Here is a 17,281-nt window from a genome sequence, read left to right as displayed (position 1 = left end):
TTGACAATTATCTGAATACCTGTTTTTGAAGACATTTCCAAAAACCTTATTTTCACAAAGTGGACATATCAGCTTCTGAAAGGGAGATTCTGAGGTGCTTCAGCAGCAGAGGCAGCATCCGCCTGATTTGAGGTTTGTATGGGAAACTCCATCCTTCCATTCATCATTCATGCTTGCACATTCAAGTGTCCATTTGCCCTTGGTGTTGTCCTGCTGCTCTCATTGTCACATGCACACCCACACTCTACAAACACACACTTTGGCTATTAAAATTTTGACACGTTTGCTCGCAGCTTTAGATGTATTTACATCCTTTGTTGCTCTGCAATGCACTCTGTGAGCAACCTGCTTTTTGTTAAAAGCACTTTGTCGATAAATTTGACTTCCCTCGACACTCAATACTGAGTCCATTAAGCCGCAGAGCCATGGGGCTACTCTGTGCACAGGGGCCACTGGTTCCAGTAAGGTATATCTGCTGAACTCTCATTAGCAAGCATCATACGTAATTCTGGCACGTGTAATGCCATTAGAGGGGATTTGGCATCTGATAGTTGAGTAATGGGATTAGCTGGGCAGTAAGTCTCCAGGACCAGAACTGTAGGTCTTCCCCACTCAAAGGAAGACAGATAGACACACAAACCAACTTGCTCCATATGCACATAATGCAAAGTCATCCCTGTGTCATGGCTGAATGCTTACTAATGTATGTGTTCCTTTTATTTTAAGGAAGCTGTGCACTTATTGTCACTATGTAGAAAAGATCTGCATGTCTGCATCATGGCAGGTCTTCTTCTTTACATTATTGTGTCTAAGAACTTTAACCAGTGCTGCTGCTATTCTTAATATTACTGGTCTTTCTTTTATATTTCTAAGCCCCATTTTTGTTCCTTTAGCCATCCTAGAGCCGCTCCAGGGATGACAATGTCAGTCTGTTGGTCAGTCCGAACACTTCATCCAGACTGAAATATCTCAACAACTGTCACATGGATTGCCATGAAATTTTATACAGACTTCATGGTTCCCAAAATATGTATTCTAATCACATGGCTTCTCCTCTAACACCTACAACAGGTTGATGTTTGTGGATGGATTGCCATGATATCTGGTACAGGCATTCATGCTCCAGTCAGGATGAACTGTAATAAATTTCATGATCCTCTGACTTTGCATTAGGGCAAAATTTCAATTTGTACAATAGTAAACTAAGACGGTGAGTGTGCCTGCAAAACATTAGCATGTTAGCATTGTCACTGTGAGCTGAGTCACGGCTCAAAGCATTGCTGTGGCTTAGTCCAGCCTCACAGAACTGCCTGCATGGCTGTAGAGTGCAGTGCAAGACATTTATCATGAATTTCTCTTCTATGATAGCAGATTTTTTTCACTTCTTTTTGACATACATGTATCTAATTTTTGAGACGTGTTAATTTCTTGTTTTGTTAGGGTGTCGGTAACTTTGGAGAAAACTTACAAACAGAACTAAATGATGACAGGAGAACACTTCATGGCAGCTCAACAACACCACCGATGAATCAGTCATCACCTGCGTTAGCATCAAGCACTACAGAGCAGAGAAGCATGTGTGCTTTGCTAACAGGGTGAATGCATTTATCCTCCACCACACAATGACCCTAGAATGAGGCTTGTGTTTAATTTAGGTTGGATGATTATATCAGTGTCATCCTTACTGAGGGTATACATCTGATACTCCGAATGTCTTTTTGAGTGTTTACTGTAAGATTTTGCATGTATTTGTCATATTGTGATATTTACAGTGAACTAGAATGAAAAAAAATATATCTTATCAATACAACACCAAGGCCTCCGTGCAAAGTGCCTTGGGTAAATATATGTGTCGTTCTGTGGAACGGACAATGATTAAATGTTAAGTTGTCAAAAACAAGACAGACTTTTAGAGCTGATTTATAGAGTGAAGTGACAGGTTATTAATGAAACCACATTTGAGCAATGACCTTGTTTTACCTTATTTATCTGCTTTAGTGTGGAGAGTTATTTTTCACTTTTGTTCCATGTTACGTTACATGTTTTGCATCTGTCTCTTTCACATGTACCATACAAAACCTTGTCCTTGAAAACAAATGTGTGATTGACAGCTGCTGATGCATTTTGTATTTTCAATTGACTGTTTCCTCTTAAAGATACAATAAAGACTTTTCTAACACAGATGCTAAAATATTACTTCCATAAAAACTTTACTGCTTACCAAAATGACGATACTTGATGTGTATTTACTGGTACAAATCTGCATCATCCTGCAGGTGAAGTGTAAGGTGATGGTGCAGCTCATGCTAAAGCAAGAGTTCGTGCAGGGTTCACCCTAAATTCCACTAATTTAATTAATTAATTAATTGTGACGCAAGACAAAGGACCCTAACAATGAAGTGAAATGTAATTATGCTGTGGTTTGTTGAACATAACTATGCTGACAGTGTCCTCATATGTCATCACAAACCAGTCTTTTGAGGCATGTTTCTAATATTGTTCAGGGAGTAATCTGTGAAATGATCAACATCCCGTACATTTACAGGACAGAGCCAGGCTGTACTTGCTCTTTCTGGAAAGACAGTTAATTCGTGATGAAAGTTCAAAATCACTGCCAGGGGAATAACATGTACAGGAACTGAACTCCTCACCTGCCCTGTGTATGTGCCTCAAGCTCTTGCCATTAAGCTACATACAGGACTGTGTGTTTTACTCAAGATGAACGCCAACACTCCAATATAGAACAGGTGACTCAGCTTTCAGCTTGGCAGAGAAATCCCCTGAGACCTTTGACCTCGTAATCGTTTAGCAGCGCTTATGGTTGGAGATCTGCTCCAGGCTATTAGAGAGATTAGTGTCACACAGATTTGGGAATGGGCCAAGCCTATATCTGTACTTCATGGCATTCACAGCATTTATTACTGAGCACTCAACCCATGTTGAAATCTGATATGTGACCGTATAGTAGCACATGCCGCTGCATGAGGCTATATGTAGGGTGAAATATGTGTGACCTACATGGAGTGGCAGGTTTCATGTTATGAACACATTGTTGATTTAAAATAAGATATGTTTTATCGTTTAAACCTCTTGAAACACCCCTATAATTGGCAAAGGATGTGGTTTAGATCTCCTACATAGTTCTTCTTTTGGTTTGCTGTGTATTTTGGACGGAAACGTGCACACGTAGCCTATATAATAATGTACACACAAGTATGCAGATTGTAGCCATCAATAGCCTAATATCTGCGTCATATGTGATAACATGGTAAAAATATTTTGGCTGTTTGTTATTTTGAAAAGACGACTGCCTGATTCCGGCCGCCCCTCTTCTCCTGCAAGGGCACACGCTGGAGTACAAAACGAACAGCCCTCCCTAACAAAAACAATCCCATAGCTCGTAAAGCAGTTTCATCAAGTTGGCTCATGGGAGACAGATTAGTAACGGAAATTCAACAATACCCCCTTCAAAATTAAAGTGAACCAAAAAGTATCAATAAAATATTTAAGTATAAAACTGGAAATACTAAACACAAACTACAACATATTTAAGTAATATTTGTCAAAATGGTTTGTTTTATTCCTGCAAAAAGAATAGCAGGGTGGTTAATTTGGACACTGTAAAGATTAGTTGATTAATTGATTAGTTGATGAACAGAAAATTTATCAGGCACTATTTTGATAATTGAACATTTGCTTCCAGCTTCTAAAATATGAGGATTTGATGCTTAATTGTCATACATGTTACTTATCTGAATATATTTTGGGTTTAGACTGTTGATCATACAAAATAAGACATCCAAAGATGTCATCTTGGCCTGTGGGAAATTAAACAACCTGTTAATAAATGCTGGCTTTAGAGAAACGCTCCTAATATGGACCTCTTCATGTTTGTTTGTTTGTTTGTTTGTTTTAAGGCTGGATGTTCTCCTTCATGTTTCTGTCCCACACTTAAACCTCATGTTCCATTGAATCGTTTTATTTTGAAATACTTCACCGGAAGCTTTGTATATCAGTTTGGCTGACTTGACGTGGGTCACGGTGACGCCATCTTGAAATTGTCCCGACCAGAGAAGGCGAGGAGGAGACGGACTTGGGAAAACCAGCTCGTCCTAAACTCGATAGCTGCGTTAGCCTTAAGGATTAACGGCAGCCTTAGCAGTTATTTCTATCATATGATAGTGTTTCCACTTGTTCGTTCAACTCATTTCGACGGGGGAAGGCTGCTTGTCCCACTTTGGAGAGGGCTAGCACAGCGGAGGGAGCCTCGTAATCGGTTGTTTCCCTGCTGGAGCGGACGGGGCTCTGGTTGTGGCCGGGCAGCCCCGCTGGACTGTCGGACGAAACCGAGACTTCAACACGGAATGTAACAACAGCAACGATTTAAATCCACAGTTTTCATGTTAGGAGAGTGGAAATGCCCATTTCAACGGTGTTTTGACATTGTATACCAATGCGACGGAGCTCACGGAGGAGAAGTTTGATTGGAGAGCGGAGTGCGCTTGATTTCCAGTCCGATGGATGTTAGCCCTGTCCGGCTGTGGCTCGGCTCTCTGCTCCGCTTTTCCGAAAATAACAGGTTAAAAACCAACAGGCACAGGTGAACACGTCTGTTTATAACAATGCTGCAGACCTTGCAAGTACATGACAGCCCTGGCTTGAATGCCAACAAGTCCACCTCCATTGCTTGTCTGTAAACCTGGAAATTCCACCAACCATCCACTCCTCTTCATCCTTCTCCTCTTCCTCACCTCTTCTTTTTTTGGACTAGTGAGGCTTGCATTACCTGGGATATTTTGGATTTAGACTCGATCCCGACATTTTAAAGATGTCCTTTTTGCAGAGACAGTGCTCCTTGGAGCAGCAAGACATTTAATTTGACTCAGTCGTTTTGAGATTTTGGGGTTTTTTGGTTTTTTTATTCTCTTTCTAGTCAGAGGATCCGATTCGGATGGAAAATGGGAGACGCCACCAAACTGGCCTTCGCCGTTTTCCTCATCTCCTGCTCTTCAGGTGGGTGTGGATGGGCTGTACATGTCTTATTGTCAGCTGTGGGGAATTCAGTGCAGTGGTTATTGTTACCTCTGCAGAATGCAATGCATAGATTGTTGTTATTTGGGGAGAATGCAGTGGGAAGGGGGGGGGGGGATCCCACTCTGTCATTCTGCCTCATTACTGGTGTCCTTTCTTTGCATCCTCCATCCTGCATGTGTACGGTGTGCACGGTGTGCATTGTGCATGTAGCAGATGTCAGTAGTGAGTCCAAGATGGGGCCAGGGGACCTCAGGAGGCCCTTGAGGAGCTCCAATCAGTACAAATTGTGTTTCGACTTTATTTCTTAAGCTTAATTTCACTCCGAGAATAGAAGGGATGTGTAGATCCGTATGAGGATGGTTGTTTTTTCTCCACTCCCAACTTGCAGAACAGACGGTTATGTAATGATTAATTACCAAGTCAAAACTTACATTAAATGTGGTTGATGTGAAGTACATGGGGTAAACACTTGTAGAGTGTAAATAAACAGTTACAGTTAATGTGTAAAAAAACCAAGCAGGACATTGTATTTAGAAAAAAAAGTCTGCCTCAAAAGTCCCGTTTTATAAAGCTTTTATTTACAGTCATGTCATTGTTGCTGGAAATGTAGCTTGTTGATAAAAGAGAACATTGGCTCAAAAGGTCATGGAAAGTTTGAAAAGGATTAACCCTCTTTTCAGCACATTCGCTCAGTATTATAACATTGCAATGGTAAAATCACATCACAGCAAAGTAATTGTCAGCCCTACAGTTGATGAACAACATCCTTTATATGTTCTCCTTTCCCAAGAATGGATGCATAATGAATGTCAGTGGGGCCAGTCAAGTGGTAATAAGGAGAAAGGGTGAACACAGGAGTGCTATTTTTCTTTTAGAGCATATTGGTGATATGGCTGTGGGTAGACCTAAACATCACTTCCTCTGTGAGAGAAATGCTCTTGATGGGTTGTAACATTGAAATCCTGCTTTCTTCATGTCAGTACATATTTGATGTTTTTATTAGACTGCATATTTGGAAAGAGATGCTGGCTAAACATCAGCTTAGAAAGGAGGGCATCAGTTTGAAGCTTGTAACGTTAAGATTACTGTTTGTTTTGGGTTTAATTATAGAGATTGTGAGAATTTTTCTAGTTCATGGGCTTGATGTTCCACCGGATCCAGCCAATGAAAATGAGTGCTTCAGAGGACCCTAAGGCTTCAGTGAACCTGTCCCACCTCGTCTAGATTCACATAGTAACACAATTTCCACAGTAATGACCATGCAGTTTGTCAAATGGGTCAACAAAGTGTAAATGCCATTGGGAAACTGAGTGTGTCATGACACCTGAACTTGTTGTGATGTGCTTCATCACATGACTGAGAGGTGACAAGTAGACCAGTGCTTTTAACTTCCATTATGCCCCAAATACCAACCAAATACCATGTCCATGCTGCCAACAAGAGCAACCTTTCGCACACACTTTCATACACAGATAACAATAGTTTCACTTTGTTTATCACCTTATCTGTCAGTTTGACTGTGTTGTGATGACAGGATCCAATGCGTTGTGAAACCACAGATGAAGATATGTTGGCTGAAAGAATCATTAGTAAAAGAAAACAATAATTGGACCTTGAGGCAGAATTTTTCTTGCTGTTAATTACACGTTTCTTTCAAAAGCTAAAAATATTATTGCCTGTTGTTTGCATGCTGTTTTCTCTGCTGTTTGTAAGTAAATGGCAGCGAATGATCGGGCTTATAAAATATCCAGTGCACCTTTTTATAAAAGCAATTAAGACTGAAGAAATGGAAGGGGTAAAATAAAATCTCAAGCCACAGTGGAATAGTCCTTTAACTGCGAGCTCTGGGGTCTCTTTGATCGTTCTAGCAGAAATTAAAAGGCTTCTCAAATAGGGTAATAGTTGGGGTTGGTTAGAGTGTAAGCCAGGTGCTGTCTGTATTGCACAGTGCAGCAGATGATTATTCCACTTGCTCATTACTGTCTGAAGTGGGGAAATGAATGGTTCCTACTTGAGGACGAATAATAATCCTCTATGAAATCCAAGTTGAATTGGCACAGCACAAGGCAGCACCAAGAAACCTCTGATAAGGGCAGGGCACTTAGCCCAGAGTGGTTTTATTTGATGAGGTCTGCTGCAACACGTCAACAAAATGTGAGTTAACGTTGAGATTTTTATTCAATGACCTCAAAACACACAAGGTCCTGTCTATAAGAAAACAACAACAAAAAAAACCTTAAGTGAGGCAGTCTTTTTATTATGTTCAAGTTAAATCATGGTGTTAGATATGTACATTTCACCAGATAGGAAATGATGAAATGATACAACTCCTTAACAGTAATGAATAAGCGCTTTGTCCAGCAGTCAGAAACGCTGCATATTCACTTTACAATGTTCCGAAACTCAAAAATGCAGCAAAAATATTAAGAGCTTAAGTGACTGGTTAATTAACACAAAACAGTTGTGATGGATTCAATGTTATTTCCACCCAAAACTCCAGCTTAGTTTGTGTTATATATCAGTAAATTGAATATCTTTGCATTTTGTTCAGAGAAAAAAAACAACAATTAGAAGAAATTATGAAAGCCTCTACGAAATTGTGATTATCTGTCACTATTTTCTGACATTTCTGACAAATGATCGGTTCATTTACAAAGTATTTGTCAGATTAATCAATAATAAAATAATATTTAGTTGCAGTGAACAGAATTTTAGGATATTTATGAATATTCAAAGTCGCTTAATTAAACCTTTAAAAACATTACTTGCTTTGATTATTGATATTTATAAGAGGAGGTGTTTGTGTTTTTAAAAAAAAAAAGAGAGAGAGAGAGGCATGAATATGAGATTTGAACGGGTTTAATGTCAGGTCAAGGTTGTCCGCCGAAGTGTTGATGTGTAGTAAATGGGCTTCCTGTGTAAGTTTTCCTGCTTTGGGTTTAGTTTGCAAACACCCGCGTGCCGAACTGGAAAGTGACATTTTACTTCCAAAGACCTGATAATGTGACGCTGCAGCAGGCGCATGTTTGCCCCAGGTCATCTCTCTGAAAGGTGACCTCTGCCTTAGATCCCATGTGAGCTTCAGCTGCAAATTGGTAAATATTTACTGTGCTGCCCTACAGCACGTTCAGGTCCTGTCAGATTTACTGTGAATATGAGCTGAAGCCTGAAAGAAACATGATTAAAAGTTAGACATGTGGCAAATTTTTTTTTTTTTTTTTTTTAGCCCTGATGTTTCCCGCTGGTTGTCGGAAACTGTGAAAGTATGTTGACACGTGCATTAAATAATAACCCAAATGATCATTATGTTTGTGCTAACACAGTTATGCATATTAACAGCAAACACTATCTTCTGCATTTTTATAGGGCTGATAACAGCAGCATTTTCCTGTCATACGACCGTTGACCCTATGACCATCTCATTTTCTCTAATGAGTTAATGAGTATAAATGGGTATAAGTTGAAACAACAAGACTCTGTTCTGTTTCTCCTCTTCCTCTGACATGATGTGAATGCAAGTCAAGTAATTAGTCACTAGCTTTCCAGCTCATACTGCAGCGTAAAAGTCATGTTTGGCAGGTAGTTTCAGGAAAATGGCTGTTTATATTTCTACATGTTTCCACCGCTCAGGCCGATAGATAAGTTGAGTCTCGTGCTCTGCCTTCACATTTGGCCTCCTGTTTTGTACACTGCAGCAGTTTCACACAGACATTGATCCTCTTGCATGCCAGTGTAAGGTTACATCAATATGTCGAGGATGAAGCAGCTCTGGGTTTTTAAAAAAAATCCTGAGCAGCACAACAGATCTGATGATTCAGTTTCAGCTCTGCTACACATCAAACTCAACTTGAAATGGTATCTGAACTAAGTTGATCATCAGTCTGAGGCATCTGTGTTATGTCTCATTGAACTGGTGAAAACTTAACATTTACCAGGTTGGTTAATCTATCTGCCACCAGATTAAACCTCTCTGTCATCATGTGCTACCCAGGACTTGCTCATCAAGTGCTTTTTAGCAAGACGCTAAATCTCTCATAGCTCCAAGCTTGGTGGTTTGTAGTTGACCATGACCTCTGAACTTCCTGTAAAGGATTTAAAGAGATAAGAGACTTTTCCCTCCAGCGTACAATTAATTATCAGATTATGGAGCTCTGCCTTGGACAGCCCCTCACCAAAACAAAATAAATCAATCAAAACATTAAATATCTTATTGATGTTAAAATGTGTAAAATGAACTTGTTTCTCTGAGTCAATTAATCATTTGAGCACAATTCAGTACAACTTAGTTCCTCAGACAAGGTGAGAATTTTGCCTTTGGCATGCCTTCCCAAACACAGTTAATCAGTAGACATGATGTTTCAATATTAAACTAAAAAAACCCAGACACACTACGAACAGAAGCAAAAATAATATTCAGTTATTAAGATCTGAAACTTAACTAAATACAGACTGAGCTGGCTGAGTGGAATATTTACTCTGTTTCGTAGTTAAGATTATGACAAATGCACTGAATTGATTGTCAAACCAAACAGAATAACACAAGAAATTCTTCCCATTGGTAAAATATTTACCAGTCAGTTTTAAAAAATTAAAAATAAATGCTATCTTTCCATAGTTTTGCTCCTGTGACTGGTTAAACATACCAATATGTATAGTTCATTTTAGTAATTACTATCTAAATTAACCCATAAGTGTAAAATGTGTAGGAAATGTATGCAAGGTTGGTCATTTTTATCTATGTTTAAACACTTTGGACTGTGACTAAACCACTCTCGCTTACCATCCTGTACCCTTCTACTGCAGTGTTTTGGGTGATTTCCTGGAGCAGTCAGAGGACGCCTACCAGCTCTGTCCCATTTTTTCCCCCTATCTATTTCTAATATGTTCTCTTGCATTATGCATTAGGCTCCAAAAGCACAGGTGTATTTGTTAAGGCCAGATGTAGCCTGGATTTCCCATCGGGCCCAACTAGCCAGACTGCCTCCTTCCAGGGCCGTGTATCATTCTGTGCTTCAACATTATAAAAACAAAGTGCTGCACCAGTTTGTTGTCATGGAGGTAAAACGGTGACCAAAGACAACATGGTGTTGGGTCCAGCTGGGGAAATTATGACCTTCCACCAGTCAGAGCACTGGTTAAATTTAGACCATGGCCAGGTGTTCTGTGCTCTGCACACTCTGCAACCAACATGAATGTTTTTGTGCAATTTGGTGACAAATCAAAGCGAAGAATCAGGAATGGTTGCATTTGTTGTTGATTCACACAGTTTTGGTGTTGACTTTGAGGAAACAGCAGTTTTGATCATTTTAAAGTAGTGTTTTGGCTGGAAGCCAATGATTATCTCCAAAGAAAGAACTTTGGAGCTTTGACCCCAACAATGGGCCAAAGTTTTCTCTTGCAAAAGGAAATTGTGGTGAACTGGTAAATTTTGACCAACTGTTGCAGTCAACTTAATGTCCATTATTTTCCATGAGACAGGTGAAATGGCATAGGACAGGAAAACAGAAGTGCAGTTGACCTTCAGAATGTTCCTTTACTCAGCTCAGCTTCTTTACATGTTGCCTAAGTTTCTCTGGTTACTGAATTACATTGAAAATAAATCAATTTCAAGTGATTGTGTTTATTATGTGTGGAAGGAATGACACGTGAGCTTTTAAAAATCAGACAGTGATGTTTTTAACAGATTTCCTGCTTGAGGCTTTTTAAAACATACTCACCACATAAATGACTGTCTAAACTTTCACTACAATTACGAATCATCAAAACACCATTATTGTTATTGAGGGGATTTTCTTCAGGAGCAGTGATTTGTTTCAACCTGCTCCCGGTATCATTGGTTATTGAGTATTGCAACACAGGACAGTATGCTGAAAAAACACCACAGAGGTTAAGTAATTAGAGGAAAGCATTTGAAGGCCAGTTTATGTACTTTTTTTTTTTTTTGAGGCTGACACCATCTGATGCGGTAAATCTTAGATACTCCGAGCAAGTCAAAGCAAATGCAAAGGATTATTTGCAAATGCTGTAAGGCTGCAAGTCTTTTTATAACAGCAGTGTAGAAGCAGTGAAGGGACTAAAATAACATACATATTTAATTCAGCTTTCCCCTCCTTAGAGGAAGCAGAGGTGTAGGCTTGGAAGGAAACTGAGGTTTCTGAGAACGTGAGATGTTTGAGCGGCACTGTCCCCGGCTAAAATGAGGCTTGTGATTATTCTGCTTGATATTGTAATTGTTGTTATTAATCACATGATAATCAGACTCACATTTCACATCTCAATAGTCTTGTTTATTGTGGAGCCATTGAGCATAAATTAAATGAAATGATACTTAAAGAGTGGCGGAGCATGTGCTTTAATGAAACAAGACACTCAGGTGCTGTAATCAGTCATTTTATGTGATCTGTGGCTTTACATGATTAATTCTGTAGTTGTAGCAGACAGGTAGGTCATCAGGGGCCAACAAGAGGCCACAGAGTCCACCCCGTAACCAAAAGGTCACATGTTTGACATCGGCTACATGTATTCGTCCTGTCAGCGCGTCCTTGAGCAAAACCCTACTTGCTCAGCTTATTGTAAATCGTGCTGGATAAGAGCATCAGCTAAAAGCCTAAAATGTAAATGCAGACAGTGCGTGCCTTTGTAATGGGAAGTCGATGAATTGCCCCTGTAACCATTACTGACTGAATTAAAACAAATGATAGGGAAGATGATGAGTCTAGGCTTAAAAGAAACATCACCTTTAGTGTTGATCCTGTATTTTTTGAGCAGATGAACTTGAGATGGCAGAGTCTCGAAATGTAGAATTTCTTAAGTAACTTTTTGGATGAAATTATTCGTATAAACAGGACTATTTTATCTCAGTCTATATGCTGCTGGATGTGTCGGTACCCCAGAGAACAGTCCAGAATGGGCCTTTACTGTAATTAATGCATCCTGCAGATGTTGCTTTATGTGCTGGGGAGAGTTTCAGTCTAGACAGGCTGGCTGCTCAGACAGAGAGGCCCTGCTTTGATCCTTGATTAAAAACTGCGAGCTGTACATTCATCATGCTCTTGTTTCAGGCTCTCTCAAGGGTCCTCGCCTGCTTTACACGCCCTCCTTCCTCCTCCTCTTCTTCGTCTTCATCCGAGCCAAGATTCCTCCCTGTCATGAAGGTCACCGTGACCTCTTATCACCAAAACCACTAAAGGGTAATGGTGTCTTGGGGACTCGGCAGGCTGGGGTGAACGCTGTTGGCTCATGATATTGTGGGTTTGTCATGCTGACGTTATTGTTGCTGTCATTTTGCGTTGCTATCTAATAAACCACAAATGTCATTTAGGATGCATTGAGCAGCAATCATGTGAACTGAGAAAACATCAACAGATCTTTGGCCCGACATTTATTGTCCTGTAATCAACACAAACAACACATTCACAGAAAATGAAAGAGGAGTAAGTTTCTAGATCCAACCAGAATAATCAAAGTGTCTGTCACTGCTTATTTGCCTTTTAGCTCCTGTAGCTGACTTGTCTTTTGACACTGGTGCCTTACATGTAGCACCAACCTCCAATTGAAAAGCCAGTAATGTGGAGAGGGGAACTGTACAACCTTAAAACCCTTAATGGTTGACAAGTTTTTCTTCCAAAGCAGCATTAACAGGAAAGATAGTTTTGAAATCTCAGCTATGCCTGGTAATCACTGAGTCATCATCCCTGGTATTGATAAACAAAACTATAAACCCCTGCAGAAACATGATGGTTATTCTCTGCATCAGGGGAGTCACATTCTTAGCTTACTGCACCTGTAATATAATCTCAATTAAAAATACACAAGTGTTGGTGCTTTATTTTGGCTATGATGCCTTGTGACCAGTGTGTGTCATTAGTTTACACTAAATATAAAGATGAGACAGGAGTCAGCGAGGTCGTCGGATGGCTGGATGGATGAAAGAGGAAGGATTTATTGACTCCCAGCATTTATTGGTTTGTCTTGTACAAATGCGAAGCTGGCAAGTGCAAACAGTGAACTTAATTGAACGGCAGACGGCATGTCTTAGGCCATGTGAGATGACTCAGAATGGGGAGGTGCATCAGTTACACACGGCAGCAGCAGCAGCAGCAGCAGCCTGTGAGCTAGTGGGGCCTAACCTTGACCACAGTGTATTTCTGTACACTTCTAACTCTCCGAGACTTTCTCGCCTCTTTTGGTTTGTCGTGTAAGGAAAGCTGCAGAAGGTGAACACAATATCATATTTTGATTACCTTGACACGAATGGTATTTGCGATATGAATTGCAATACCACATATCAGTGTCTGCATTACCTTGCAGTGGGTGCTTGAAGCACATTCATAGCTTTACAGCAGTGGATTATGGAAAATCTCTCCCTCTGAACTGGACTGGACTCTCAAAGGACCAATCTCCTCATATATATAATGGCTTGTCTGCCAGTCTCCCTCTCTCTGTGTTTCCCTCCCTCTTCCTCCCTGCGTTCTTCACTCATTGATTGCTTGTTTTATAAAAATGAATTGAACTGCCCATGCTGCAGGCTTTGTGATATTGCAATATCACTGCAAATTCAATACACAGTGCAGCTTTAAGCCCAAGTGGCACTTAACACACCCTTCAAATAAATCCAAACAATTCAAGCACAGAGGGGGGGATGGGGTAGCAGAGGCAGAGGGGGTTTTCCAGATCCTTCTACAGTACCCTGTGAAAGATAGCAAGGCGTTTTAAATTGCTCGTCCTGTAAAGAATGTACGGTATGCTATGGCTGACTTGAGCCCATTACACAGAAGGGACACACACAGGGCTACGCTGGTATGTGCTCCTTGTGCAAACGGTACAGTCTGCGGTGATTCATGGCGAGAGACTCAGGCACTCTCCTGACCTGTCCGGCAACCGGCCCCATCAGCGCTAATTGAGGCGGAGACCAATGGGCGTTTGTCGCTCGGGCATACCAGCGAGGATTAAAGGGATTGGATTCAGTTGCTGAGTTCGGTGGTTTTTAATGCCCCCCAACCCCCACCCCCCACCCACCCACCCACCCACCCCCCACCCCCGCCCCTCCTCCCAGCCATGGAAAGAGTACAGTCTTTGTGACCAGCTCACCCAAGCCAACCCGACCACCCCTGCCATGTCACGACACCATCTGATTGAGCATTAACGTAGCACTCCGGCGAGACCCAGGTTGCTCTGTAAAATTACAGTCTACTGTAAAATAGTGTCTCTATGTGCAGCCTAGGCTGCTACCTCTATTCACTCAGCTACAGCAACAAGATTACCACAGCTGCTGGAAACATAGAATTAATGTAATTATAAGACGTTACCATACTTTCCTCTAAAAGACATCATTTCATTGAAGAGCAAAACCTGTTGTCTCTGAGCTCATCTACACTCTTATCTTTCCCCAGCATCTTTTCTATTATCATTTTTATGATTATTACCATCAGATATTTGAAGGTGATGAAGTTCTCTCTCATCACTGAAATACTGATTAAGCACTAAGGCTGACTGCGTAATAAACTCTGTGTAGTGGGACTTGAGAATCCATTGCCTGGCCCTAAAATAGTGTATACACTGAGGTGATAACCTTGCCGTGGGCCAGTGGTCTCCCATGCTGCCTCTGGTGCCTAATGCCTGTGATAGTCAAACAGCTATAAATGGTGTAAAAAATCTTTATCCAAGCCGACCAGGAGCTGCCCTAAAGGCAAGTGGTGGGCTGCATTTCTAACCGGCACTGCCCACGTTTTCGAGTCGGGGAGAAAGGATTGATGGTGGTAGTATAAAAAGAGATCTTGGATGTGAAGAGTTACAGCTACATTTAGTTAATTAAAATGATTTGTATGTTTTTTTTAAACATGATCTCCCATGGCTGAGCAAATCAACATCCACTCACGCTGGATTTTCAAACATTATTTCTGTCTGCCTGCAGGAAAATTACCAAAAGACACACATAGCTTTTATGTTTTTGTAACCAGAGAAATGCTAGTTACCTATTTAATAAACGAGCTTAAGAAGAAGAGAACAACATAGGCCTGAAATTTAAGCCTGATTTGTTTAGGGCTGTAGCTCAATCCAGGCCTGACAGCTTACAAAATGTGTTGACTGAACCTAACTTGACCTTGAAGCCACTTCAAATCTTTCTCTCTCCTTCCCTCCTTGTCTCTCTGACACACAGAATCTCTTCTTCTACTGCTCTGCTGCACAACATTTGACAGAACCAGTGCAGTTTTTATTATATACTGAATGTAGGATGGAAGACTTAATGACGTTACCACAGCTTTTTTGCTTTTAATAGGTGCGGCAAGGTGTTAACACTGCTAGGATTAGAAGTTTTCTACTAGATGTATGCCGTTATTTACACATGCAAAAGCTGTATTTAGTTGTGTCTTGAGTCAGTGATGTGGGGGAGGAGTGTTAAATTGCATCAGCAGCAGCAACAAGCATTGCTGACAAGCCAAGAGGCAAGCTCTGCAGACAGCATTTTGACCCCTGGCTTCAGTCTAACTCTTCTTTATTCAACACTATTCAAAACCCATCGCTCACATTTGTTTTTAGCGCCAGTCGCACATATTCCCACACAGACCAGCGCCCCAAACACCCATACATCACCTCAAATCTATTTCACGTCTGCCCGGACGCAGATGATAAGTTGATCCTTAGAACAAATTCCATCATAACGAACAATCCCCACTCCTGGCAGGCACACAAAAAAGCCTTGATGAATGAGTTGTTTACCTTCTTCGGTGCACGCAGTGCAGAGTGCAGGCTTGGCCCGCCAAAATGCCACTTCATTATGAGGCTACGGAGCTGAGTGTAGCACAGCTTGCCCCTGTGACCAGCCACAGAGAGGAAATTGGATATTAGTTCCTGTATTCCTCAGCAGTTGTCAGGCAAAACCTGCCTGATGGACAGTTCTTGAGTCTGAAATGTCACATTTAAATGCGATTATTGACCAATGATAAAGTCACCTGTGCTGTTTTTCTATCTTTTTTAAATTTTTAAAATTTTTTCTGCATCTTTTGAGATGAATACTCACTGAATACTGCTGTGGTGTTTCCGCACTGCACAACACAGATCGCCTGTCACTGAAACCAGAAATATGAAAGCAAGAAACAAAAGGAAAGGAAAAGGATAAAGCTATGTGCAAAGCTTTCTTGAACATGATGAAGGCTGAATCATTGTGGTGTGAATACAACTGGTGAAGGAGAGGAGCCAAGTATACATTTATTTATATAAAGATGGCCTGTCTGGCAGATGTTGTTGTTTCTCTCCTTACAGTTAGTGTTGCAGTTAAAACTCAGAGGAACAAAACTGTTCTTGCCTTCCTGCCATACAGGCTCAAGGACTCCTAAATTAATCAGACACTTTATCTGTTTCACCAGCCAGCTTTAGTTTTGGAGGAGAGAGAACAAAACCCCTGGGCGTTGGCTGGCTACCTGCCAGAGTGGCTTAGTCAAAATTTCTCCAACATTTGGCAGGTGGTTGGTGGTCATTTCCCACCCAGCATGCACCTCACTGGCCTGGCTGCAGATCAGACCAGAACCATCTCTGTTGCGTGGCTCCTACCTTGTAGCCTTCTCACTCGGCTAATAAAGAGACATGTGCCAATACACAGGATCTGATGTAGCTCTCCCTTGTGATTTTTGTTTCCTGTTTGGAACTCTGCCTTGTATTTTCGATAGAAGTGGTGGTTGGGAGAGTGCATGTCATCCGAGTTAGAAAGTGAATTTGTGCTATTACTCAGATCTACGTGTCTCATAAAATAAAATGTGTAAAGAAGAAATTGCTTATGGTCATATTTCATCACAGTCTACAGAGGGATTTTGTTTTGAAATGATGCATCTGACCGAGGCGAGAGGAAGACCAGCTAACATTAAGCTAGATAGATTTCTGATAGGCTACCTGTTGATATTCTGGCCTGCTGTCTGCCCCACCCAGGTACAACAAAACTCTTCATAGTGCGACTGGCCATTGGGCAGAACAAGGACAGATCTTGTTGGGCCGCCACATTGCTGAGGTGATGGACCGTCATTCATAACATTTTTACTGGCCCTGTTGCGTCGGTCTCTACCAGCCCTCTCTGTGTGAGCACAAAAAGTGGGATGGTTGGGATGGGAAGTTGTCATACTGACATTTAAGGGTGTATTGATTGATTTACAATGTCAAGTTATGCAATGAGTAACAAGAAAGAAAACTTTCCACCTTAAAAGTTTCCAGTAGCCTTAGAGCAGCACAGTCAATTTTATCATTTGTTTCTACCTTG

The 17,281-nt window shown here is 41.0% G+C and overlaps 1 protein-coding gene across 2 annotated transcripts in view; it reads left to right on the top strand.

Annotated features, from left to right (window-relative positions):
• The first annotated feature begins 4,068 nt into the window (after window positions 1–4,068).
• acvr2a (activin A receptor type 2A) overlaps window positions 4,069–17,281 on the top strand; it is a 47,115-nt gene continuing 33,902 nt past the window's right edge. For both annotated transcript variants that reach the window (XR_002665601.1, XM_022761117.1), the window contains exon 1: window positions 4,069–5,013. Coding sequence is in view for 1 of the 2 variants with exons in the window: in XM_022761117.1 (XP_022616838.1) it covers window positions 4,959–5,013 (55 nt within the window). In the remaining variant the exon portion in view is untranslated. The remainder of the gene's footprint in view (window positions 5,014–17,281) is intronic.

This window comes from Seriola dumerili, unplaced genomic scaffold (genome assembly GCF_002260705.1).
Source record: "Seriola dumerili isolate Sdu_G_001 unplaced genomic scaffold, Sdu_1.0 BDQW01000018.1, whole genome shotgun sequence".
Lineage (NCBI taxonomy): Eukaryota > Metazoa > Chordata > Actinopteri > Carangiformes > Carangidae > Seriola > Seriola dumerili.
This window is presented reverse-complemented; position numbering and strand designations above follow the sequence as displayed.